The 27,354-nt window shown below is 36.2% G+C and overlaps 1 protein-coding gene across 1 annotated transcript in view; it reads right to left on the reverse strand.

The window, feature by feature from the left end:
* Nucleotides 1–27,354, reverse strand: part of GUCY1B1 (guanylate cyclase 1 soluble subunit beta 1) — a 42,380-nt gene that overhangs the window by 1,525 nt on the left and 13,501 nt on the right. Inside the window, exons 3-13 of the mRNA XM_062573831.1 lie at nt 23,787–23,887; nt 22,608–22,726; nt 17,527–17,724; nt 9,780–10,010; nt 8,223–8,339; nt 7,266–7,399; nt 6,397–6,594; nt 4,834–5,071; nt 3,758–3,898; nt 2,583–2,737; nt 2,209–2,335 (exon numbers count right to left, since the gene is read on the reverse strand). Coding sequence (XP_062429815.1) covers nt 2,209–2,335; nt 2,583–2,737; nt 3,758–3,898; nt 4,834–5,071; nt 6,397–6,594; nt 7,266–7,399; nt 8,223–8,339; nt 9,780–10,010; nt 17,527–17,724; nt 22,608–22,726; nt 23,787–23,887 — 1,759 coding nt within the window. The remainder of the gene's footprint in view (nt 1–2,208; nt 2,336–2,582; nt 2,738–3,757; nt 3,899–4,833; nt 5,072–6,396; nt 6,595–7,265; nt 7,400–8,222; nt 8,340–9,779; nt 10,011–17,526; nt 17,725–22,607; nt 22,727–23,786; nt 23,888–27,354) is intronic.

A 27,354-nucleotide genomic window follows, 5' to 3' on the forward strand; every position in this document is an offset into this window, starting at 1 on the left:
CATTGTTAGCATACACATTTCTTTTGTATGCTTTATGAAGAAATGTATCAACTCCCACACATTCCCTGAAGAAGAGAATAAGCATATTAAAAGTAACCAAGACTAAACCTCTGCGTAAAGCAAAGTTATTACTATAAGGTAATCAAATGTAAAAATTTGGTTACGTGATTTTTTGTTTGTGGATTACAAGTATTATGTACAGACTATTCAGTGCCAGAAATAATGTGAAAAGTACCTTCATAAGACTAAGAGAAACTGCAACCAACAGAAAATCTTAGAGTAAAGCTCAGTGCAACTTCTTGTGCATAGACAAATGAAATCGTGCAGGGAGTGAAAAGGAATGAAGAGATCTCTACAGGATTATCTTCTTTCAGCTTTCAAAATCACCTCTGGCAAAATGATCATTAGTCTTATTACCAAATGAATGTATTCTAGCCTCTTCTTCTCACAAATACACTACTATATGAAGTAGGCAGCTGGGAGATGGGAGCAGTCCCTCCATGTATGTCTGAATTATATGTATATCTGAATTTAGGAATTAACAAAAATAAATTACATCAAATTATTGAGGAACTGGTTTGAGACTTTTGAGTGTGATTGAACTGTGATTTTTAAGTGCTTCTAAAAATTGGGCTGACAGTACTTTCTTCTATGTTTCTGCCTCTATGTCCCCCTACACGAAGCTGGCTTATTAACAAAACCAACAATTCTATAAGAGCTCTAAAACAAAACTGCTATATTTAAAATACTAAACTATCTGAAACCTAATTTCACATTAAGCAGGTCTGAGGATGGAGCAAGGAAAATGCCCACCTGACTGAATAGACCTCTGAAGTTTTACATTCAAAATTACAAAGTGCCCTGCTATAGATCATAGAATATAATTTATAATGCAGAAGTCAGTCAAAGGTTTCTCACTGAAATATGGTTTAAATACAACCATACATTTAAAGAATGGCAGCCATGCGAAATCATAATCTTGCAGTTGATGCAAAATAAAATTACAAAGGACTATCAAAAATGGCACCCAGATTATTAATACAAATAACATATACTAAAATGCAGAATTCAGCTGAGTTAAAGTACAGATTCTCCCCTGAAGTTTAATATTGCAGGTTACCATTAAAAAGTCAGCATTCTTATACTTGGGTACCGGTGATAATAAATGCAATCTACATTTTCTAAAGAGCCTAAGTGGTTTAATAGCCTAAACTTAATTTTCAGAGGCATGTGAGAATTTAGATGCATAAATCATTTCTTGTGACTTAAAAGATTTATCAGGCATTAGCTGAGCCATGGTAACTAATGAATTATATTATTTTAATCAAGTGTATTTTAAAAATAAAAAATGCATTATCCTAAGTATCTCTCTTTTTGTATGAATTCAAGATAAAATTCAAGCTATGTGAACTACTTTTACTCTTTCCTTCCCGTCTGCAATAGGTAAAATGTATGCATCTGCTTAAATTATCTGGTACAGAGTAACTACATTACATATCCAAATTTGTAGTGTACTTTGAATATAAATCTCATTGACTTCTGGTGAGATTTAGGTTACTAAGTGCCCAAGCTTCTGAAACTGAGATATAAGCTTCTTAACCTTTGAAAATACTTTACCCTATGTGTTTTTGAGAAGAGAATTTAGGTTAGTATGCCATTTAGTATGTCATTGTGTATTTCTGAACTAGGACCTCTATCACGCAACAATTTCTGAGCAAGCATATTCATTTGGGGATAAGAAACACACACATCAGGAGGAAACCTGGTTTCAAGTAGTTGCTGCAATGTTGCCTAAATATTGGGAGATACATTTATTCTCACTGCAAGAAAGCCAATGGTAACTTTTCAAGTGGTAATAACCAAACATGTCAGCTGAACAGAAATTGACATTATATTGCAAAATCTAGTACAGTGGAGAAATTTGTAAGAATATAGAGATATAAATATTTAAACACTTGGCATTTGCTCAACAACTTTTTAAAATACAAAAAGTATTCTTTCAGGTACTGTACAAACTCCAGAAACAAATAATCAAGGATTTCAATCTGCTGTAAAGATAGTAAGTGCACTAATGAAACAATGTTGTACAAAATGGTTCTTCTAGTGAAGATTTAGTTTTGCAAAGGCAAATGGATCTCAGTGGTTTAGATTAAACTTGTGGTATTTACGCCTTGTTTTCAAAAAAAATTACACTTTGGTTAGTCATACCTCTGTCTCTGTACTCTTTCTGGACAAAAACCAAACCTGCATTGGTTCTTTTTTACCCTTCATAGACACTGGACCTCTGTACTCCAGGTGGAACTGAGGATCTGAATTTTCTGGTGTCATTAGACACCTGAAATTGAAAGAGAAAGCATGTAAATGTATTTACTATGCATGCATGCAGTGTATAAAATATTAAACATGCTTCAGATGCCTATCATAATGCAGTCAGCCATCTTATTTCATAAGAACTTGTATTTAAATAATGTGCTGATGGGGTACCGTCACTATCACCTCTAAAGACACTTACACTGACATTATACTGATGAAGTGCTTTCTTTTAAAATCTCAACATCAATAAAAGATACTGAACCACTCACCGATAAGTATACTCAGAGATGTTGATCTTCCCCTTTTCTCCAGTAGTTTCTGTTCTGCTTGTTAGATTGACAGTATTTCCAAAGAGACAGTAACGTGGCATCCTTTGGCCTATGACACCTGTGACCACCTCACCAGTATGGATTCCTATTGTTATCTTTAGAGACAAAGAATAAAATTTGAATACTCAAAAATCAACATAACTGATTTGCTGTTTCTGACTACATACAGGTATTACATAGTTTCTATCCACCAGTTTAATTAAAGTTCACCAGTTCTGCTTCTTCAAAGCCTTCATTTTGTATTTTTGTGTTATGGTTTGTTATGTAGTGTCACAGTCCTGACTCTCACACGGAACAACAGACCTTGCTATTTTTCTGCCTGACGTGCATCATGCGATGCTGCTATTGCATACCCAGAAAGAAGAAGTTTAAAGTTCAAACATTCATAGTCTGTATGTGTCGAATATGTAGGACAGGGGTTTTGACATGCTTGTTCTTACAGTACATCCCAGTTACTGCAAAGCCCCATATCAAACCTCACTTCTTTGCCCACTGACAAAGTGATGTACACAGACCAGGTGTTAGAAGAACAACGTCATTCATGTAAATAGAGGTACGCATCATACATGTTACTTAATTCGCCTTCAGTGTCGTTAGAGCAGGACAGGTCAATACAGTCTCTCCCCTTCTGGATTAATGCCATAACATCTTCATAAAATATCACAATGACTGAACTTCCACTAACATACAGTTGCCACTAGTCATTGCCATAAATTCCTATGGAACTGTACTTTTCTTTTTAACGAAGTATTTTCACATGCTGACATGAGGACCCGAAGCATGATCAAAATGTCAAGGAGGAAATACTATTGTTCTGTTCACTGAGATGAAGGAGACCCAACTCCTATTTGATGTGCAGAGGGGATTTTTACAGAAATGACTAAAAAACAAACATATGTGATATGGACCAAGTTTAGTCCTTTAAAAGGTTAGGTAAAATAATCAGCTTCCAAGGTCTGAGAGACTGCATGTGACTCTTCATATTATGTGTACAGATCTGTCTAAATCTAGCAATAACAAAGCTTACGCAGACTAGGGCTTTAGCATTATCATATTCCAAAGCACTATCGTTATATCAAAGAATGAGTTCTTCATTCAAGCTCACATGTACTAACCTGCACAGGTTCACCATCTACTTGAACTTGCCCTGCTATTTCCATCATATCCAATGCCAGGTGGCAGATAGATCTTGCATGATGAATGCAAGGCTCTGGAAGACCACTCACTGTCATATACTTGTCCCCAACTGTTTCCACCTATCAAGACATACATTTTTCAATTACCTTATTATTTTGTGCTTCAGAGTGCTAGAATAGATGTACTGTTATCTTCAGGACTGCTTGTCCTTTCAAACTGTTCCTCTTCACTTTCACTCAGATCATCCTATTTCCCCCATCTCTGTTCATTACTGAAAAGAATTTATTGTATGCCAAGAACATAACAAATCAAAATGACACTAAAATTACCCAAACTCTTTTGAGAGTCTTTCAGGGTCTTTCAACTTCTGTGGATATTGAGCTCTATTTTTGTATTGTTGACTCACAGCCTTAATTCACTTGGTTCAGGACATAAAACTGATTCTTAGTAAAAGCTAGGAATCAACTTTACACACATGAACACACATGCATATACATGCACATATGTATGTGATATAGTTTCTGCTTTGCTGTCGACATATCTGCAACTACACTTCATTCCTAGTGAATTTCATTCACTATGAAATAGTGAAAGAATGAAATTCACATTGGAGTAACTGACTAATATCTCAAACATTTAAGATAAACAACAATTTTCTTTAGATATTGAGTATCAGATAATGCAGTTCAAATATTTCCTTTCTCATAGCACATTACAGGATAAAAAAAAATGTTAAGAACAGAGCTTTCAAGGTGTAAATAATCACAGGATTTGTGATTAAAAAGGGCTTGTAATTCCTGGCTCTGAAAATGTACCCAAGTTACACACTACATTTGATAACAAGGATTTTACAAATTTAGAATATCTTTATTTTTAAAAAGAAAACCACTGATATTTTGATAAAACAAACAATTAATGTTTTTGTCAAAGACTGAGAATATAGCTAGTTTTTTTGCTTTCTAAAAAGGACAAAGCTCAAAAGATGGACTAGAGTGACATGATAGTAAATTATTGAAAAGTCACAGGTTAAATTATTTAAAAATCTTCTGTTTACCTTATAAACAAATGGATTCCTTCGTGAATCAGTCAGAATATCAAATCTTGTGTAAAGATCATTTAAAAGATTAACAATCTTCATTGCTCCCTCTCCAGAGGCATGTTTACTACAAAAGGTATTGAACCCAACAATACCACTAAACAGAATGGTCACATTATCATATCGCTTAGCTGGAACAGGGCGCTTGTGTCTCAACTCATTTGCCACTGATGGTGGTAGGACAGAGTACAGTAATCTAGATATTTAAGAAAAGAAAGGGATAAGCAGAAGAGAAAGCATGTGGAGAAAGGTTTTTACAAAAACACTCTTCAAATATTAAGTTAGTAACTCCCATAGGATTTATAGCATACTAGCATCATTCAACAGTTATTGATACTCTTGATACTCAAAAGAGTTTCTACTGAAGTATTTGGGAAACAAGCGCTGAGCTACATCTGTATGCCTAAAGCCATGACATTTCAAACACATTGATATGTCTAACTTACCTATTACAGAAATATATATTATTAAATCTTCTGATACAATACATTAATAGTGCCTTGGATTATTTTTGCTTAAGCATTTCTGCCACATTGTCAACTAATATAACCTGGTTTTGCTCACAGAACCATAAAAGCTGCAAAACGGAACCTGAAGAGACAGCACAGTTCTCTACCTGTGACCCCTCCTGAATTGCTAAACATTTCCTCTTCTGTTGAGGATGTTAATCTTAAGATTTAATGCATTTTTTCCAATTCAATTAATAATCCATATGACTAACACTTGCAAATAAAATCCAAATCACACATACAAAGCTGCACTCTACTCTCATGTGGATTCTGTCAACTCTTTATCACATAGTACATTTTACCTTCTTACACAGCTGCATAGGCAAGCTGAAGATCTCTGAATGCTTCACAAATTCTAAAAGCATCATGTGGGTAGCCTCCTGCACAAGCTCTCATTAGTCGCTTTTCTTTCTTTCTTTTTTTTTTTTCTCGGCAAGTTCACTATTGTACAACTATAAAATCCACTTTTATAGGGAGCTATAAATCAAATTCACAGGTTTGGTCTATGACAAAACTTATACTATTTTTGAGGGTTATAAGACAGTACACTGTTTATTCTTTCTGCCATTTTTGCATTTTTATAATTAATTTTTCATAAAATTACATGCTGTTTTTTTCATCAGTTCATTTTCTATTGGCCTGTTCCATTAGTCTCTCTTTGGGACCTGAAGGGCCCAGTCCAAACTATAAAAGAATTTCTGAAGCATCACTATTTGTGTGTTGGTCCTGGCTATTGGTCCTCAAAGCAATGTTTTTCTGTTTTGTTAATCTGTGATTACAATAGTCATGAAAGACAGAATATGTGGTCTATAGGTGGTTTACAGATCTCTGTCAAATAGTAACATTTGCACAATCATCAAATTCACCTGGGTACACAGATGGCATGGAAGAATAATGTTTGAAACACTACCGTTTTAGGTCATTTGCAAAACAAAAAAGGATTACTTCCCTTTATAGTTGTATATTTTTTTGAGGAACTTGGTTATAAATAATTCAAACAGTTGGTTCTCACGTGTCTGTCTTTTTCTTCTCATCTTCCAGTGCCCGTAGTGTGTGCTGCAGTCTGTCAGTGAGAATCTCAAGTTCCTGAGTCAGCTTATATTCCTCTCTGAACTGCTCTCCCAAAAGAACCAGATCACGGGTAGCATCATGCAATGGAATATCACTCAGATATAAACCTCTTCTGGTTAAATCATCCAAGTTCATCACGCTGTAATATGGAGTAATCTATTACAATATATACAGAGCCTGGGTGCAATCAAACTTACTTAAGGAACATTTAAAACTCAGATCAACAGCAGAGACTAAGTGTGAAAATATTATGCTTCTAATCATCAGATATGCTGTACAAATCGAAATATGAAATATCTTATTTGTATTCATCTGTGTCAACACATAGCTCTTAATTTTTGCATATGAATATAGAATTTCCCCTGATGAATTTTATGAACATATGAAACACGCATGCCTCAGTATCCAAATGAAAGCAAGATGATGTTAAGGTACTCTTCCATTTCTGCCTTCTGCCACTCTCTATCCTTTTTCTATATAGGAGATCAATATATTGTAACTGTGAAATCCCGTGTGTTAGTTCAACAGGCTGCTACTTAAAGAAGCCTTCCATTCAATCCTCCATTCCAACCACTTCTTTATAAACATCTCCACAGTACTGCATCGAAACTACTGCAGTAGTTTTGTTTAATAGTTCTAATGTTTAAATATTCCTCTTGCTTTTAATATAAATCCATCAAAGTCACTGGGATCAATGTTTGAGCCAATTAATCTCTGCAGTCCTACCTTTTTAAGTATTCTTAACTGCACTGATGTGCAATCACAAAAAAACTGAAGGCAGTATGACAGAACTTTTATAGCTTAAAGTACCTTGGTGAGCAAAGAAAAAGAATGCTGTCTGCTTCTGGCAAGTATATCATTTGACCTTTCAGGCGTAAGCAGCTGATTTCTGTGCCAGTCAGTTCATCTTCACACTCTAGCTTTTCTACATCCAACAGCCCTTCCTGGTAATGAAAAAATCACAATCACTATATAAGGCTAATGGTATGTGTATTACTCATCAGGCCATGTATGCAAATGTCTTCATTATGAAGGCAGTCAGAATGCTGGAATACAGTTACAAAGCACAGTCTACATTAAAAAACTATTTATCATTGTACCACTTAATCCTTATTTTATTGTGACTTGCTACCTCAGGCAGTATCCTATCTTTCTTTATCTTCATGTTCACTATCCCCTGCTTTCTTCTGTGTGATTTCATCACAATAGTTTGACAACAGGATTGCCTGTTCCGTCATGTCCTAACTGTGCTGGTGAGTGTCTCTAAGAAATCTTGTTGCTCTCTCTCAGGTACAGTTTTCTATAGACAGGTGCCTTTACATAGTAAGTATTATTCTATATGTTGCACTGGTTTATACTGCCTGCCTCCTCTCTTGCCCTCTAGAGAAAAGGACACAGAAATGTGTATAAATGTACAGGTCCAAACAGTGACACATCTCCTGTTTGTCTCCCATATCACTATGAAGGATAAGAAAGTGCAATTACCCTTCTGTGCTTACTTTGATACAATGCCAGCCATATAAAAGGGTGGCCCTTTACAGAGATTGTACGTGAACTATATGCAGTTCTCCACTCCTATAAAGCATTCCACCTCACTACCACACATGAATTCACATCCCTTATTTTTCTGGGGCTCAAAACTCAAAAGCTCAAACTTACTACTGTACAAGGTATTTTCTTGGAAGAATTCTGAGTTTTCATCATGTATTCCTATCTCTCCAAAGCATAGTTACTTATAGAAAAGCCAAGCAAATATTCTCTACTTACCTTGGTCCTCAGTACAAAGACGGTATTGATATGTGAGAGGATCCCATGGAAACTAATATCAATATGAGGCCGAACCAAGGAGAAAACTGACAACAGGCTGCAATTTCCCGGCTGTAGCTAAAATGTAAACAATAATAAAACAAGAAACAAAGGATTTTTTCATATATAATAAAAATATACATGGAGTACTTATTTTCAATTTGCTTAGATGACATTACTGAATAGAATAGAACATACACTTTATACATTTATCCATTAAAACACAAGGTTTTTAAATTAAGGTTTTCACGTCCAAAGTACACTGAATTCCAAGTACAATTCTAAACTGCAGTATAACATTATAAAATTGGACTAGATTGTTTCTCATTGATTATCTGTCAAACTGTTCCAGCTTTACAGTAAAAAGAATAAAAATGCTTTTTAGTGTTTTCTTCTTAAATGTCCTTCTCAAATTCCCCTTTCAATAACAAGCCATGTTCTCTTATGCATCAGCTCTGATAATAAGGATTCTACAGCCTTCATTGAAAGCCGATAGTTACAGCTGTTCAGTGAATGCCACTGGAGAGTCTTGAAGAGCTACTTACAAAGCTCTTCTTTCAAATCCTTCCGCAAAACCCAGAAAGAAAATGAGTAGGAAAAAATGGAGATAAAATAAAATTAATTTTAAAATATGTCAGTGATTCAGATGCAACATGGTATGATGATATGTTCAATATTAGCCTACATAATTGTAAAGATTATTTCATATTTTCACCATCCTACTTTTTTTCTCTTGTATTACTGCTTTTACTTGTTGCTTACTTTTAGAAATACTCTGTCAGTTCCTTCAGACAAGGACTGAGGTATCCTATTAAAATACAGAATTATGACACCAAGTGGACCTCTGAGTAGACTTTCTAGTGTAAAAAACAGAGGAAATTGCACTAACTGCACTCAGTCGGAAACAAGGACACGTATCACAGTCACTGTGGCTCATCTTAGCTAATACTGATACTTTTGATTCACAGGTCAAAAGCATATACAGTTTCTTCTGCTATACTGCATCTGACAGTTCTGCAACACTAAGAAGTCTTCAAACATTTGTTATATTCAAGTAATATATATAGACTAAGTACCTGCTGCTACAGTATACAAGCAGTATGTGCTTCCATTTCCTGACCTCTGGGCTAAGTTGCAGAATGTCTCTTTACCACACTACAGTTATCTGTCACTTTTATAGCATATATATCTTGGAATGGGCTAGTGGCAAGTCCAGAAAGATTCAAGAATCAAGCTAACATCTCAGTTGTGTAGGTGATCAGGTATTTTCTGCTCAAGGTTATTCCTTGGTCTCTTTCACATTACATTACAATGTATTAATAGGGAAAAAAACTGACATAGAAAGGGGCTAGTTTTCATAGTGCTTTCTCAAACAAGAGCAGCACTATATAGCAAACACACACTTAAAGTTGTTTACACAGAGAATTCTAAAACTACTTTACTAATCTTTAAAATAAATCTATTCATCACCTAGCACAAGGACCCTTTAAGACTATTCATGTATGAGAATCATCTAACCTGTGGGAGGACTCTGTATATAGCATTACCACACTGCGTGACCACCAGATCTCTGTCAAATATTATGTGGAAAGGAAAAGCCTTGCAGAAAGTATAGGGACTGATGCGAGATTCTTGGGTACCATTTTCTTCAAATCTGTCAAGGTCTTCATAGTAGTCCTCCTCTTTAGACTCTTTCTCTTCAATTAAAAATTGAATATGGTCACACTCTTCATTTCTCTGTTGAATAACCTAGAAAAACAAGGGAAAAGATCAAAGACTGCAATCCCTGTTACTCAGTAATAATTGGAATGTTATTATGAAGACAGGAATACGTTAGAGCACAAAGACAATTAAAAAAATGATACTTGCATCTCTACTTTAACAAGTATTTCTGATTTTAAAACATCTTTATAATTCCAGGGGAATAATTATGCCTTTGTTTAGCCACAGTTGCTCTTCATATGAAAAGCATATTGAAGATCACTCAAATATTATCTACGAAGTCCAAGATGTATACCCTAGAATCAGGTGTTCAGGCTCAGGTTATGCTTGCTCCTACTGGTATGCACCAGATGACAGGACTCCCTCCCATACCACCCACCTTTGATCAAACCTGCGGCAAGTCTTGAATTACACAAAACACTTGAATCCTTATTTTGATGAAAGCTGTAGTAAGATCAGTAGCATATCAGTAAGTAGTACTGACACAGGGGTGGGCATGTCATAGCCAGCCAGAAGAGAAGCAGATGAAAGAGAATTTTGAATCTACAATCCTTACCAAAGATCAGGTCCAGTAGTTAAAATTAAGAACAATTAGAATATTCTCCCACCTGCATCCCATATGAAATGAAATCACAGTAAAACCAGAATCATCTGCATCAGTCAAATCTCAAATGAATGCTTTGAATATAGCATTTCACTTCAGTAATTTTACTCAAAAACAGTCAAAATAATAATAATAAAAAAAAGAGATCATTTTGTTTGCAAGGAGAGTCATGTATTGCAGTATAAGTAAAGCAAATACCTAATAGAATAACATAATTTACTTCGAGAGGCCAAATTCACCTCTTCTGTAGCCTAATTAGATTTAATGACTGGAACAGAACAATTCTATTTACATGGTATTGTTCAGGGGCAATTTTCTGGAACATGTTGCACTTGATTCTACTTTCACATACAGAGTGATACTAAAGTCATTGAAGCAAAAAACAAAAAAGAAAAACCCAAAACCCCAAACCACCAACTTTTAAGTCTCTAATGCATTCTGATTCTGCCCTTTACACATAGATTAACTGCTGCAACATGAAAACAGAAGAATGCAGACGTAAACACTGTAATGCAATCACTAAAACATTTATCTTATTAAACTCTATGACTTGTCAGTCATGCTAGCTGATGTTGACATCTGTATTTGTTCCCATTTAAATGTAGAAAAGCATAGAAATTGCTGTTGCTAAACGATGCTTAATTTAGGGAGGTAGTGTTCCTTGATCTCCTGTTTGACTATTCCTTTAAGGGAAAGACAGAGGCAGAATCTGGAAAGCAATCTGCAGCAGAAGCCCAATTCAGGGGCTCTACACCATGTGCTTGATTCTCTATTTGATTATGGAAGTAAGCTGGAGAAAGCCTAGCATATTAAAACTGCTAGCTAATGTAGATACCTAAAACTGGGCATGTAAACAAGCTCAAATATTAATGATGGTGAAGACTATTTTCCTTAAAAATATAGTTGCAACCTACGCAGCAGACTATGGCAAAGAGGAATGGAAAATTTTGAGTAGTAAGAGGTAACCTGGAGGAGAAATATGTGACAATCATTCGATGAAAACAAATTATGTGGGTCTATCTGGGAAAATAGAACATAATAAATGCATATGTAGTTTTCTTGTGAATTCAAGGCTTAAAAGTCTTCCACATCTTCCTCTTCATTTAGATCACTGTTTAGATCACCTTGCAACAATGAGAGACTGTGGCCATAGTGAGGATGGACAGAATGTAGTTAGAATCCTAGCTTCTCTCATTCACACACATGTCCATAGGTTCTATTTTATTATTATTATAATTGCAGCCAGAGATAGCTGAGATTATACACAGTAACTTTTTCCAAATTTTATACACTTATCACTAGAACTGAGCTATGCTTCCAGATGATTTCCAGAGTCTTAGATCTTACTTCAGAGTCACTTTTGCCACAACTGGAAAAAAAAGTATATACTTTGGACGAAAAGCTTATTCATCAGGTAAAGCAGTCCTAAAATTTATTTTTAAGGATCTACTGTTTTATAAGGAAATGTCTACATTAACAGCACATTACTTTCCAGTATGTGGAAAGCAGTATCACCAAAAGGTCATACACATGCTCTGATACCAAGCAGCACCTGTACTTACAGGTTTTCCTGCTACCATGCTGCATCCTTCATCATTTCTCATTTTTATTAGAAATTAATGATGCTCCAAACAAAACTCAGTGCTAGTTAAAAAGAATCTATAAAACTAGAACTGCTACATGCTTTTAAAAATGTCTAGCTAATGTTGAGATATCACAGAATCACAGGCTATGCAAGCTTTAACAGTGTGGCAGTCAGTCTGTTACATGACATGCTATTTTCCTATAGAAATGTGCCAGTAACAGTACAAAGCTGTAAGAGTCCCAGCCATCTTCAAGTTCCTTTGCAACACTATTTTTAACTAGACTCCAGGGCATCTAGAAATGCCTGTTATATTTGTGCATCATATTAGGGTAGCAAATGTACAACAGGCCAAACACATGGAAATGTGTCAGATTTACAGAATAGCCACTGTGCCAGCTGCGGACTTCTGGTAAACATGATATGCTGTGGATATGGCAGATTTACTAAATTTGGTTCAGGTCAACCATGCAGCTATTGCTTATTAATAGGAGCTATAATCATACCCTTCTCCAGGCTAAAAGAGCTACTGATTCATCCTTAAGTAACTCCCTACTGGAAATGCAATTTCATGGTACCTTTCCTGTTCACGTTTTTTATGCACTAGTGAATCTACCTACCTCATGCTGATTATGCGCCATGATTGCCTTATCTTCATACACAGCTATCCCTTCAATGTCTGGCTCAGTACCAGTGGGCCTCCATGAGGACTTCCTAAGCAGTTTCTAGGTCATCTCTTCACCTGGCCACATTCTGGCTTCGTTTTCTGATTGCCATTAGTAATTAGACAATCAGAAATTATCACCTTGTCAAGGATTTCCTCTTGCCCTTTCTCTTCTGATATTATAAACCATCTCCCCTGCCTGTCTAAAAGATTTTTATGGCTTGCTAGTAGATAATAACAGAACTGCAGAAGTCTGTTTTCCCAACAGAATTTTGGGCTTTGTAGGATTTTACAACATTCTTCATTGTCCTTTACCATTCGCAGCCCTGAGAGAATCTGTGCTGATTTCACCTTCACAGGTCACCCATATTTACACACTAACCCCTGTGACAAATGAAGCAAGAAAAGACACAGCCAGAAGGCTACTTACAGAGATGTCAAGGCTGGTCACCAGCTGTGTGAATGTTTTTAGTTCTCATACTGAGACTGGCAGAAGGTAAGTATTCTTAGTGTGTTTTCAAAGTCAGGAACAATTCCTAGGACAGTCTGAAAAATGGTATGTTCCTACCTCTAGCTAAAATGTATTAGAATAGCAAGGAAGATGAGACAAATTGGATTTGTTCTAATTAGTTGATTAATTTCAACCTAGGCTTTCCCAAACTATTTAACTGAAACTGGGAGCCCAAGTCCATACCAAATTGCTAACACAGTTCAGAAAAACTCAGAATGTTTTCATCCCTAAGCATATACAAATCTAGGCTCTAAAAAGAAAAGGCATGTTTTCTGAAGGTCACCATTCTGGAACAAGAAAGCCCTGCTGTAATTTATAAGAACATATACATAATGGTTTCTGGGTGAAAATACAGAAAACTGATTAAACTGCACATTTTTTTCTCTTTAGTTATTTTTCTACCCAAAGAAACAATTTGAGCCAAAAGAACAATATATTTTTCTCAGTATTTCTTTTTGTCATACGATCATGAGATTCCTTAGGTTTTCTTTTCACTTGATAGGGCAAACGTTGGAAATGTCTGCACATTCTATTGTTGTAGGAGTTCTCAGAAACAAACTAACCATGAGTGTGGTCCAAGTAACCCACGAAAAAAAAAAATCTAATCACTTAATGAAATAAAAACTTTATTACTGTAAAAGATTGATTCAGCTCTGCTACTACCTTCACAGAAACTGGTAATGTGTAAAACATCTTCAACCAAAATTTGATGAAAATACTTAGAAAGATGAGAAGACTTAGAAGCAATCTGCTCTCAAGCAGATTTTCTGTAAGCATTAGTTTTAAGCAGCTGGAAAAGAAGAGTGGGTAATCAAGTAATTAAATATCAAATTGCAGATATTAGCTTTACACTAAAATAAACAGAACTACAGAGAGATTTTACTAAAAGATTGTAATTGTAATGTAATGGTAAGATGGAAGGTAAATGCTTGAATATGTGTATCTGGGAGAACAACTAGGAATCTCAACATTCTTCTTGGAAGCAGGAAGGCAACTCCCGTAATAGCAACAGAAACACAAGCTAAGCACTGAGGCTCTTATCAGTTCCTCAAACAATCCTTAATTCTAACTGAAGTCCAAAAGATAACTGTACAAAAGAGCAATGGTTGGTCTGTAAAAACTTAAAGAGGATGAAAAGCAAGATCATTTCTTTCCTATGCTTTGCCATTTCAAACAATGCATTACTAATAGTCTGAAACATGCAAGCACTGATTTGCCAAATTATGGACCAAAGGATTGGGATGAAAGAAAACTGTCCGATTTTTTTCCCCATTTCTCTCTCTCTCTCCCCCCCCCCCCTTTTTTTTTTTTTTTTTTTTTTTTTTTTTTTTTTTTTCAAACTGTGTAAAACTAGCCAGGTACAACAGCAGCACTTAATCATTTTGCCGAGGTTTTCAAATGTTCACTCTACAGACATTAATGATTAATAGTTGACTTCAGTGTAATGAAGGGAGACTTTCCCATAGACTATGTGGACAAGCTGCAAATTTTGGCACTACCACCCTACAGAAACAGAGTAGCTTTTTATTCCCGGCATATGTACCACTGAAGTTATTTAGGAATTATGGAACAAAGTATTATTTAATGTCATTATAGGTGTTGAAAGTTAGGCATTATTATCCAGCAAAGATGAGAAAGTTCAGAGTTGAAGGCATGTGACTTTCTGATAGCAGTAAGGGAACCATATTTCATTAATACACACACACTCATGGGGTAACTGGCGCAACAAATATAGACAACATGCACTTCTTACAGTTCAGGAGTAGTATCGATTTTTATGGGCCTATATGCTTTTGCTCAGACAGCTGGAAGAACAGCTTTGATTAAATTAAACTTTGTGCCCTCTTACAGTAAGTTAGACTGATACTGTCAAATTTCTATTTAATTACAGTATAACAGTAAAAACTCCAGAAAACCCTAACAAAGTTAAATGAAAACTAAAAGTAAATTTATAATTAATACTTAAACCTCTCTAGAGCATTTACTATTTGTGGTAAGTACTACATGGATATCAATACTGCCCGAAACAATCTTCTCAACAAAATAACAGACTACAGAGACAATTTGACAGAAGTATGTTTTGACATCTGCTTTAGCTGCCCCCATTGATCACTTTTGTCTCTGCAGGACCCTCTGGCTATGCTCGCAGAACTCACTGACAGTCAGCACGACAAACTACATACGGGAACAGATATGGGTAAAAATAACCCAGGAAAAAAAACTGTTATTTTGAACCCAGTTTGCTTCCTCAAAATAGGAAGAGCTTCATGGTAGCTGAAGAGACACAGCTGAAGAAGCTATACTAGAACAGCTTGAGCAGTAACAGCTGTGGGGCTCTGTAAGCTGGCTGTGCTACCAAAAGAAATGCTTGTCAGGCAACAGCTTCAGCACTCTTACAGCAAACTTTCCAGCACGACCCTCCTAGTCTGTCTCAACAGTGAATAAACAGTAGTTAAGAAGATTCTGTTGCATCCCTGCCTAACTGCCTACTAACACTTGCTACAGGAAGACAAATATTTACAAACCAGAATCTAAACAACAAGTATGTCACCATTAAAATGTAAAAATACGAATTCACTATAAACCTGAACTAGCTCATAAAAAAAGATACCTAAAAGACAACACTCTAATACAACATTACAAATACCTTTGTTATTGTGTCCTCTGTAAATACCTTACATAAGCTACATCATGTTTTTGTGATACCCCCAATGAATAGGAGCTTTTTGAACAGGCAAACAAACATACATTATGACAATGACTACACGAACATTACACTGAAGTGTTCTTTTGTTCTACGCTTTAGCCAAATTAAAGCTAAAGCAAAGTATTATTACCTCAGGTGACGTATACAGTGAAACTGCACTAGAAATATAAGATGATTAGAGGATACTTAAGAAAACCTGTAGCTGCTTAGACTCTTGTCAACCTTATGAAAAGGTATTTGGTATTAGTTGCAAAATTTCTAACACTAAACAGCTTTTATATTTCTGTTTTTCCTCCAGATCCAGAAGCTAACTATATCTCGGACCACTCTCTGATTTTAGATATGTAGAGCCTGTTCCAGTGATCAATTAAATCTTTGTTGCTCTATATAGACAACGTAGGGGCCTCATTCCAGTTTTTCAAGTGACTTAGCACACATGGCTCTATGTAAACTGCAATACTTAAGGACATTTCTCTGTTATTGGGACAGAAGATATACCCAGCTGCATTTCTACTCCCTGATGGTATGAGACCATTTACTGGGAAATAAAACCTGGCATGCAGACTGGAAGGAAACCATCAGTGCACATCAGCCTCACTATTTATACACAGATGAAGAATCCAGGACACACAAACAAAATGTCTGTGTTCTCACAGAGCACAGTCAACAGTAAGAAATATATGTCAAATCTGAAAGAAAATAGACAAAAAGTGTCCCAGTAGCTCAGGGACATGATTTCCATACATGTCTTTTCCTTCTTTGATTAACAGGGTAGTGTCCTGAACTGTTCCTGATTGGGCCTGTTTGCAAGTCAGTGCTGGCCTTCTCAGTACATGGTTGACCTGCTTCTAAAACAACTCAAATGACGATGGCTCTTCCTGTATCAATACTAAAGCAGTGCTTCACAGCTGTGTTGCTATGAACATAATTCAGAGAAGCAATAAAATAAAGTAGCCCTGTCATTCTAGATCCTACAGTGCTCTGTCCAAGAATGAGCTTTTCCTTTCCATTTTTCTGATTAAACTGTGGTTTAAGTTAGAGTCTAACATCCTGCAATTCTCTTAGTAGCTTAAATACTTGAAAGCTTCAATATATACTACCTGGCTTGGGACTTCTGAGAATTTGTGTTATTCTGGTGACAGAAAGCAGACTTCAACCTGTCATATACAACTACGGGAGCTTCAACTAGTGCAAAGGGATATAGTTGGCACAGTGGCTTTTACAGCATCTTATTTTTTCATAACTAGGATTGATTATGACTCAGATGAAGGTTGGTGATTATAGAACAGGGCTGTTAATGAAGTAAGATGTCATGGTCTGCAGCTGATATATAGACTTGTTCAGAACTCTGACAGCTAGAGCCCTGTAGAAAGAAAAAAAGATAGAGCAACAGGAAAAATGATTGTCTACCATCATTTATTTTTCTTGATTTTGTCCTAATGACATAAACTTTCAATGTGTACCTGTCTTCATACCTTCATATCTATTTCTGTACCGTGGATCTGTTGAGCTACTGTTTTGATGATTCCAATGACAATATCCTGAAGACCTTCTCTTTCTGAATAGTAGTGCAGAATGAGTCCCTTTCCCTTCTCTGCATCAGTGCACCTAAAGGAAGGGGCTCGCATACCTGGGTAAATAGTAGCAAGGTGGTCATGCAGAGCATCCAAGTTCTGGAACAAGAAATTAAAAACACGATTGTAAGACATTCACGTACTAGTTTTAAAGAAAATAAGCGCACGTCATGCCTAATCTCACCATGCCCTTTCTCACATTGGACACGTGTATTAGCAGCGTTATTTCTAGAACTGTTTTAATAGCAGCCCTCTCAGGTAACTTGCAATTCCCTCTCTGCCTACTGTACAAATGTCTGAACAATGAATGACATCAAAAGTAGCACCAATAAAAATTATTCTAGATAGTAAAAACTCAGGCTTGACTATGCTATATTTCAAAAGACTTAGATGATTAAAGACCTTGTATGTGTTTCTCAATCCTGCTCATCATTCATTTTCCTCCCTCCCTAATTCTAGTTTTTATAATCTCCTCTTCATAAGTGAATTTAGGTGTGAAAAACAAATAACCATGTCTGAATAATCACAACTCTTTCCCCTTATTCTGAATGAAACAACAGGCTAGTTCTGACATGATACAGTCAATGGAAGCATGTAAGGCATAACTAAGTTACAAACCGTAAAGATTTACAAAAATTTAAATAATTAAAAGGCCAGGCTCAAATGCATGCTTTCTTTGAGAGTAAGAGGAAAAAATCCCACAGAACATATAGACACATCACAGCTGTTATTCAAGAAAGGGAAAAAAAGTCTTTCATTTTTCCAACTCACATTCTAGATTTATTTAATTTTAATTTTTGACCAAACAAATTACTACCTGGAGAGGAAAGTTATATGAAAAACTGATAGGAAGAATTTATGAAGAGGATAAAGAGAATAGTGAGATCAAAATCATACAACTCTAGCTCCAATTTTGATTATGAAGTACTTATCATAGCTCCTTGTTGCTATTTACTGTATGTTTTAAGTCAGAAAGTACAATCTGATTTGCTGAATAGCATTGCAGCTCAAATAACCATTCACTTAAGTTGTAAAATGTATGCAATTCCTTCATATCTTAAGTACAAAACATTACTACACATTTTAAACGTTGTCCTCCACTGCCAAAGTCATTGTTAGCATCAGGTTTTGGCTTTGTTTTGTGCCAGCCCAAGAAGTGAAATGAAAACATTTTCAATGTGCTGGCTGGGTCAGTCTCCACCTTTCACAAACATCTGTCGATCATCAAAGTTGTGGAAGCATGCTGAACTTGATTTCATGTGAGCTGTGAAGTGTTCCAACAGCTGCCTTTTCTCTTGGGAGGGCTCCAGAGGAAATGAGGCTCTTATAAATGAATTCCGTAGGATGGACTCAGCCTGGAACATCCTCCTCCATTTTTTTTAGTTTGTTTCAAATTCATGTTTTTGTTGCTATATCAACACCTCTAAATTCAAACATGAAAAAGGAACAGTCTGGGACTCAATTCATCCCAGCTGTTAGTGGGCATTCAAGAGAAAGAAGTATAATACTTGCAGCCAAATTCTGGAAATCTTTGCAAGATTCAAGACAATGAGAATGAAAGAGACTGCTCTGAAGGAGTGTGGATGAGAAAGAATAAAGCAATAGAGCTGACTATCTCCAAGAGGGTGCCCCAAAATCTACCTAATCAGGTGCAGAACAACTATGTCAGTGTGTGTTCCTCAGGAACAGCTGAGATATGTTGACCACTTGGAAAAAAACAAAACAAAACAAAAATCAAACTCTTAAGGAGATGCATAGAAAAGGCAGATAATCTTCCAGCTACACAGTCATCAACACCTGAAGTTTCAGAAGGAGTTGGCTATGGGAGATGGCTAATGTCAAGTACAAAATTTTGGAAAATGGGTGCCTATGTGTGAAAATTTAATGCCAGTACAAGTATTGTTAAGGCTATAGCCCCATTGTGCCAGATCACTTCGCTATCCTATTAGCCCACTAGGAGGGCTGTTATGTCTGAACAGTGGGACAGGCAAGCCTTCTTCACTCCTGACTCCCTAAACATCCAGAGTGGGAGATTGGGACAGGAGGTATTGCAGCTGCTTTCCAGTCTCCAGTGTGTCTTTTTTTCCCAGGCATACAGATCACGGGGTGAGGAAGATGCTTAACTGTACCCAGGTTCTTAATCCAACAGAGTCCATAAGTAGTGGAGACGTGCATACAGATCCAGGAGCTAAAAGCACTTCCAAGTCTTGCCATTCAGGTATTGTCATTGTCTCCTCTAACACCCATTCTTATTCTTTCTTGTATTTGCTCCTTTCTAAATTGATATTGCAGCTTTTGGAAGAAAAACGCATCTATTTTTCTGTTTTGTTCACCTACTCTGTGCCAGAAAAGCAATCAGGTATAAGTAACACATCTAAAGCTCTCTCCCTGAATTCTTGGCTCCTAGGCCACTCAGATGTATGCCAGAGCTTGTGCTGGGACCAGAGATACTACTTCTAGAGCTGCTGAGACCAGTGAACAGCTCCCTGATGAAACACAAGGGGATCTCTGAGCAGGAACGAACAAAGACCAGCGACGCTAAAACAGGCAGGTCTTGGCCTGTCTGAAAGTAACCAAGTTGTGACTAGCCCCAACATACACAGATAGGCTGTCCAGCTCTTTGCTGTATGGCATTTCCGGAAACTTCTCCAAAAGAGGGATTAACCCGCTTACATTTATTGCACTGCAAGTACGATCAACTATATAGCCAAGTAAATGATTCCCTTAATGAATCGTATTAACCACTACTCCAGTGTTTGATTGATTTTCTTTCAACAGAGAGCTACTGTACATAACATAAAAGCACACTTGGGATTTCTTAGGTGATACCTCTTTTCACACTGCATGTCTTTGGCACAGTGTCTTTCAACACGATTTGTACTTTTTCCAGGTCTGTGTTTTTCATAGACAGTATAAATATTAGTTTTGGTTGCACTGTCTTTTCCTCCTTCTTGAAGCTTAAAGTACCTGTGTTTCATCTACGGATAAACCAAATTCTCTCCAAGATACAAAGGGAAGTAGAACATAAATGTCAGGTTTATTTTCACAGGCTTTAAAAAACTGAAACTCTCAATTACTTCATAAATCCTGGGCTCAGCACAGATTTCAAGATGCACCTTGCACCTTTTGGAACTATCTTTATTATGTATTTTAAGAATCTCACAAAAGCTCAACACAATAAACTCAATCTGTAAAAAGGTTTATTTTTTTTTAAATAGGTATATAAATTAGTTTCCTGGCCTAGTCTAACTGCTGGAAGCTGCAACAACAATAAATCACAGATAATGTTGATTTTCCATCATAATAACAAGCTAAAAAGTATACTGTTGGCACAGCTACTAATACATTAGTCCTATCAGAATTTACAGGACTACATACTAGCGAATGTCCTCTGTTAACACTGAAATTCAAACAAAGCAGCCTAAAATATTATCATTACAAGAATATAAATGTAAACTGTTCACACTTTTACAGAAGTTAGGTTCACACTACAATGTGTGTCCAATTTTCTCATCATCATCCTTGGTAATGAACAGAAAGAGAAATATATTGTATGGAAAAGAGGAAGGGGGAAAGGAAGAAGAAACAACTGGCCCATCACCTTATAAAAGTGATGGAGCAGTGGGTCAGCTATATCTTTTAAATGTTTTTCTCTTCCTCCTCTATTCCTGCACAACCTCTAACTGCAACTTCACTACCTGACTCTCCTTTAAAAATTGCATTTACCTGAAGGGTTGCTTTAAGGACAGCTTGTGAACAGAGCTATGAAATATAAGGATGTCACACCTAACAGAGAGATCATGGACCACAAGCAGCACGCGCTGCTTAGAGGATACACATATTCTCTTAGAGGATACACGTTAGCCTGCCCAGCAGTTACAGTCCACGGATTTTGTAAAAGAAGTCTAGATTGACTAAACCCCAGCATGTTCTGGAATAATACAGGCTTTGTGGCAGGTAGTGAGACATCTACTCTAATTACCCAGTGTTTGCACCACAAAGGAGTATAAGCAAACTATGCACTCTGTTCTTTGCACTTGTTATTGGAGAGATTGTCAATGGAACAAACAACTACAGGGTGGTAAGTTCCCAGTGAAAATCCACAAGGATTTGATGCTCAGCTATTGGCAATCTCCCTTGAAGTCTTAACCAGTTTGTTGTTTTCAAACTCATTCCAGCATACACTTCTCTCCAATAGTGATATATGTTATGAATTTTAAATCTAAACTGTCTTCTGCAGAGAGCAATTTTCAGGTGACAAAAAAAGAAACCCTCTCTTTTGTCCCTTACACTTAGAAATCAGATCCAAGAGAACTTGCTTCCTTTTTTATGTGCTAATGAAAAATTAATTTTGTTTTATTTTACAGCACAGTATCACATTGTTGTAAAGTTAGGGAAGCATAAAAGTTGTCTGAAATTACTGCTGTTCCATCCCATCCTCTGTTCATGGATCAATCTCCTGTCACATAGGTAAGCTGTGGTGAGCCTTAAAACTGTATGTAATCTACAATTAGAAATAACCAGTATCTAAAACTGTCAAAGAGAACTTAGGATAAAAGTCCTACAAATCTGAAGACCACATTTTCTGCTACTATAAACAAGGTAAGTACTGTTAATTAACATCCACAGACAATTTGAATAGTGGGCTGTTTAAGATCTCTTTGAGCTCGATTTCTGTCAAAACTTCTGTGCAAAACTTTTCTTTGCAATTGTGTCAAGTACTAAACTTGAGAAACTTCAGACTTCTGAAAACCTCTGCAACCTCAGCTTTCTTGCCTCCTGACTTCTTTTTCATGTAATTCAGTCAAAGATGCTATTGCAAATAGCCATAAAGAATTTTTTTCATGGTCCCTCCACAATAAGTTTGAGATTATAGAGTACGACCCTTATCTCCCAAATCCCACTCCCAGTCTAACCTGTTGACTAGACTGCATTTCTGTTTTGTCCTCTGTATCCAGAATACTTAAGCAAAAAAGTCTTACCTGCAAAAACTCTCTGACATTTGAGCCCAAGACACGTAGAATTGTATCATAACCAGATTCTTGACAAAACACAAAAAACATCTTTCCAAACATCTGAAGGATCTCTCCAGCATTTAGATCTAGTTAAAATAGGAAAATGGGATTCAGTACAAATATTGCATTTCATGTACTTTGCTTACCACTTTTAGTCTCTTTTGCAAAAATAATAAAGACAGTAAGAAGAGACAAAACTCTACCTAGACCCAGCAACTCAAAAATATGAGGAAAAAAAAGATTACAGGTCAATGTACTAAATAATGACTATTAAATACAAGAATTTCATTGGGATTTACCATTTACCTTTCTCATTATACTGCACTTTGAAAATGTATAGTATTTTAAATGTTGATACAGATAAGAAAGCATTACTCATGAATAGAACTGCGTAGTTAATAATACAAACTTTAGAGGAGTTGTTTCTGGTTTACAATAGCGTGAAACTACATCACTTGCTCCAGCTCAAAGTGACTACTACAGTAGTCAAGAACTGCGTTCCATACTGCATTTGGGAACTGTAAATAAAATAATGCTGACAGGCATAATTCTATTTTTTAAATTCCAGTTCAAGCTGCAATGACTGAAAAATCAATGCTGCCCAAATCAGTGACAGATATGAAATGAGATGTACCCACACTACAAACTGCATATGGCTTTATAATGTGATATTTTTCTGGCTTTATAATGGGGCATGCCTGTTTGCAGTTTTGGCAGAGAGATCAAGGATTAAGCAGTGATGGACTGCTTTTGCAGCCAGGGCTGGAACATGGGTGTAGCAGGGGGTAGTTTAGGTGGTATGTTGTTACTTGTACTGCTTGTAACACTGTCCATGCCCTATGGATGAAATACATTACTTCAATTTAAGCTGTACCTGGAATACTTTACAAGTAATGAAAATTATTTCAAAGAATAAGAAGAATAAAACTATTTCAGCTAAATGAAAAAAATTCCTTTCTTCTGAAGACCGTGTTTCATATTTCAGAGAACTGCACTAAATCCTGTTTCGTTGTACTACATGGATATGTGATTATCATCTTTTATGTGATGAGAGGGCAAACCAGTGTATTTAACACCATGAAGAATTGGACCAGCAGCTGGCCACTAAGATCAGACAGAATTCCTGGAAGATATTCTGTTACTTACTAAGGACCTTGCTAGCAGCTGCAACCAGATCATAAGTTTTGGAATCATCATAAATTATTCTGACAAGAAATTGTCCTTCTTCATCCAGCTGTGCTTCCTTCCTAAAAAGAAAATATGAAAAAAATCTTTTTAATTACAGGAAAAGCACCAAATCTATAAATCAACTACATAACATTTGGAATTTGTCCTTTAAATAAAGTAAGTGTGAAGGTTCCACCTCTGAGAAGTTACTTACTATGGAAAATTAGAACTAGATTTGTTTCATATCTCATAGTAGTTAAGATACAATACAAAACCATTGCTACCACTTCTGTTCTGAAAAAAACAATTAATTTGAGGAAAATTAATATGATTTTTAAGTATGGAGTCTCACAAAGAAGTTGCTGAACTAATAAAATGGAATTTGTATTTTACAATATGAGACTATCCAATAACCCAGATCAGGATGGGCTTTTTTAAAAATAAGTATTTTTGTTCTTTCAAATCTTGATTATATTTTATTTCTAGAAGGCATGAGATGTTTTTAACACCATAACACCATTTGCTCATATCTTCAAAGAGAATCTGAAATCAAGGTGTAGCTTTCTAATCAAATGGCTTAATCAAATACCACCTTTTCAGAATTCTGCACATACCTAGTGGATTAAAAAACAAAAAACCCTGCAAGGATTTTGTAATGCCTTGTTCACATCTCAGTTTTTCATAAGTAAAGTGTTACTAGTTATTTAAAGCATGATAAGAATACACGTTTTTTTTCACTAAATAAAACAATTTTCAACTCCAGGCTTAAAGCAACACCACTCATACATACAAGCCTTGTATTTGACACAAGCAAATAACTAGGAAACTAGTTTGAATCACAACTGTCTTCCTCCCTGTTCTGCCCCATGCTCTTAGCACAGGCATCAGGGTACTGCTGCTGCACAGCAGTGGCAGAGTCCCTGCTCTCTGTGCAAAGACAGTGACTGCCTTTGTGGGAGACAGTGCCCTGGACCCCCAAACGCTAGTTGCTCCCCACTGCTGGCCCAGTGCACGCAGAGTGGGCCAAGGGACGTACTCCCTACTCTGCCCTTTGGCAAAGGCCAGTCACATGTTGAATTCACGCAGCATCCTGGGACACATCCTCTTCCAGTGGTGAGATGGGGATGCTTCAGGGGGATGCCCCAATCTCTGATACAATTGGCCTCTGTTTGCTAAAGGTCTTCCCAGGCAAAAAAGCAGCATCTCCTCTGTCACGTGCAGCAGCAGCAACCTGAGTCTGCCTTTCTCATGTCCTGTGCATAGCCCTACTTCCTTTCTCAGTATATTTATTTTTATAGTAGCTGTTCACCTTCTGTGGTCTTGCCTGTGATGACTCCCAAATAGAGACAGTGTCCTTTGCAGGACCAGTTAAAAAAAAAAAAAGAAAAAAAAGAAAAGAAATATTTATACAAACTCATTCTCTAATTCATGCACCTAGAATGTATTCCAGCTCAACAAAACTATTATTATCACGGCATCAATAGTATCTTTGTGGGTCACAGCTATCTCAGCAGAAGATATTTTCTTCTCAACACAGCTCCTTGCTACAGATTACTTCAGAGAGACAGAAGACAAAGAAGTAACAAAGCTTAAGAGAATGACTGAATCACACCATCTTATGTTACCAAAAAAAAAAAAAAAAAAAAAAATCCCCACAGCCTATAACATGGAGAGTTGGTTCTTCAGAAAAACCCTTAGAATTGGAAAAAGTATCAGAAAGGCAGATGATGAGGTAGATTTTTATAAACACTCAACTTATGTCATCTGAACTAAGACACACACCAGCTCAGGACTGGAATCATCCTCTTTCTAGTGAATATATGATAGAGAACCACAAATAAAACATTATTTACTAGTAACATGGTAATGAAGGGCTTTTAGCAGAGTAGGACAGAGGCGCTACTTGAGACAAAGTTGAAACACACTGTTTAAGAGTTGTGCTCTAAGTTGCTAATGATCATCAGAAGAATTACAAAGCTTTAAAAAGTAGATTCCAGATCTACAATTTAAAATCCTCTATTCTCTTTCCATCAGCATCTTTGTCTCTAACATCATAAGATGATCAACCATCAATCAAAACAAAACTCTTTGACTGAAATTTAGATTATAATTTTCCAGAACCTGCTTTAAAAAGAAATAATACAATATAATAATGCCTACACAACAAGCAGCAGTTCAAGCAATTAACTTTACACTGGAATTATCCAGTCATACAAACACAGAAACATTTCTTATTTTACTCAAAGGGGAGAGAGTTCTGAGAATTAAGTATTATTGTTCATCTTAAAACTGCTAAATGACAAATGGTACTGCTGATCAGGTCTGATTCCAATCCGATACGGTATTATTCTATTGACTAAAACAAAATTGCTCCTCATTTTACCTTACAATTAGTAAATCAATCTTTGTCAGTCTGGCCATGTATCATTGGAAGTCTTGAACCCATTCTTTTCTACTTCCTCTTCATCTTGATGTCTGTTCATCACATTCTTATCACTTACCAACAAATATGTTACAGTGTATTTCAAAAATCTGTATTTTTAAAATTAATTAATGAAGTCTCCTAACTGCTACATGACACGCACATTTATATACCTACTCTACAAATGGACATAATGAGCTAGAAGTAAGTTAAACAGTTTTCCCAAAGCAATACACAGTCATAGAAGAGGTGAGACTAAACATCCTACAGAATTCTATATAAAATGAATGTTCTCTATTAAGCAGTATAAAGAACATTAATAAATCTGATGTTTTTCTTGAACTCTCAGAGAGATTCCCCAAAGGGATGAAAGCACAGACACTGGTAAGCAGGGCAAACTGGCAGTAAGACTGTTCTCAAAGAGATGAAAAAATAAACATGGCACACCTTTTTTTGTAAATGATCAGTTATAATAATTGTAGTGATTACTTGAAGAAATAGCGTATTTAAAAAAAAAGTAAGAGGAAACAAAACATGTACACACAGTCCCTTAACATACTCTTCATATACAAGATTAATACTTCTGGTCCTCTCTCCCCAGCTATTCTCTAAAAATCTCAAATCAGCCTGCAGGATACCAAATCTCATTGATTCCTGAAAACAGCTCCCATGCCACATATTCCTTCTTCTTCTAAGTAGGAGAAGAGCTGGATTTGAGTGAGAAATGTTGTCTTGGAGCATACGAGGTCAGTTAGGGACATTGGCATTTACAATTCCTAAGAAATAGACTGAAATTAATATGAGAAAAGAAAATCTTGATTCTTTGATTCTTAGAACAGGGTATGTAACAAAGTCAGATTTAGTTTAGAGGAAAGCTTCCAAAGGGTGAACAAACTTTCCCACTGATACACAGTATTCTTTCTCTTAGTCTCCCCATCTTCTCAGCCAAACCACAAAGAATAACACACACATCTGGAAATACAATGAACTTCCTCAAAATACTGGATACTTGCATAGTCCACTAGACTTTTTTGTGTGTGTGAGAATTTTCTCTATTAGAAGTTGAACCAGTTTCATCATTTCAGTATTGCCTGTAAAAATTCTTACATTTCCTCCAACCACATC

This window comes from Rhea pennata, chromosome 4 (assembly GCF_028389875.1).
Source record: "Rhea pennata isolate bPtePen1 chromosome 4, bPtePen1.pri, whole genome shotgun sequence".
In the NCBI taxonomy this organism is placed as follows: domain Eukaryota; kingdom Metazoa; phylum Chordata; class Aves; order Rheiformes; family Rheidae; genus Rhea; species Rhea pennata.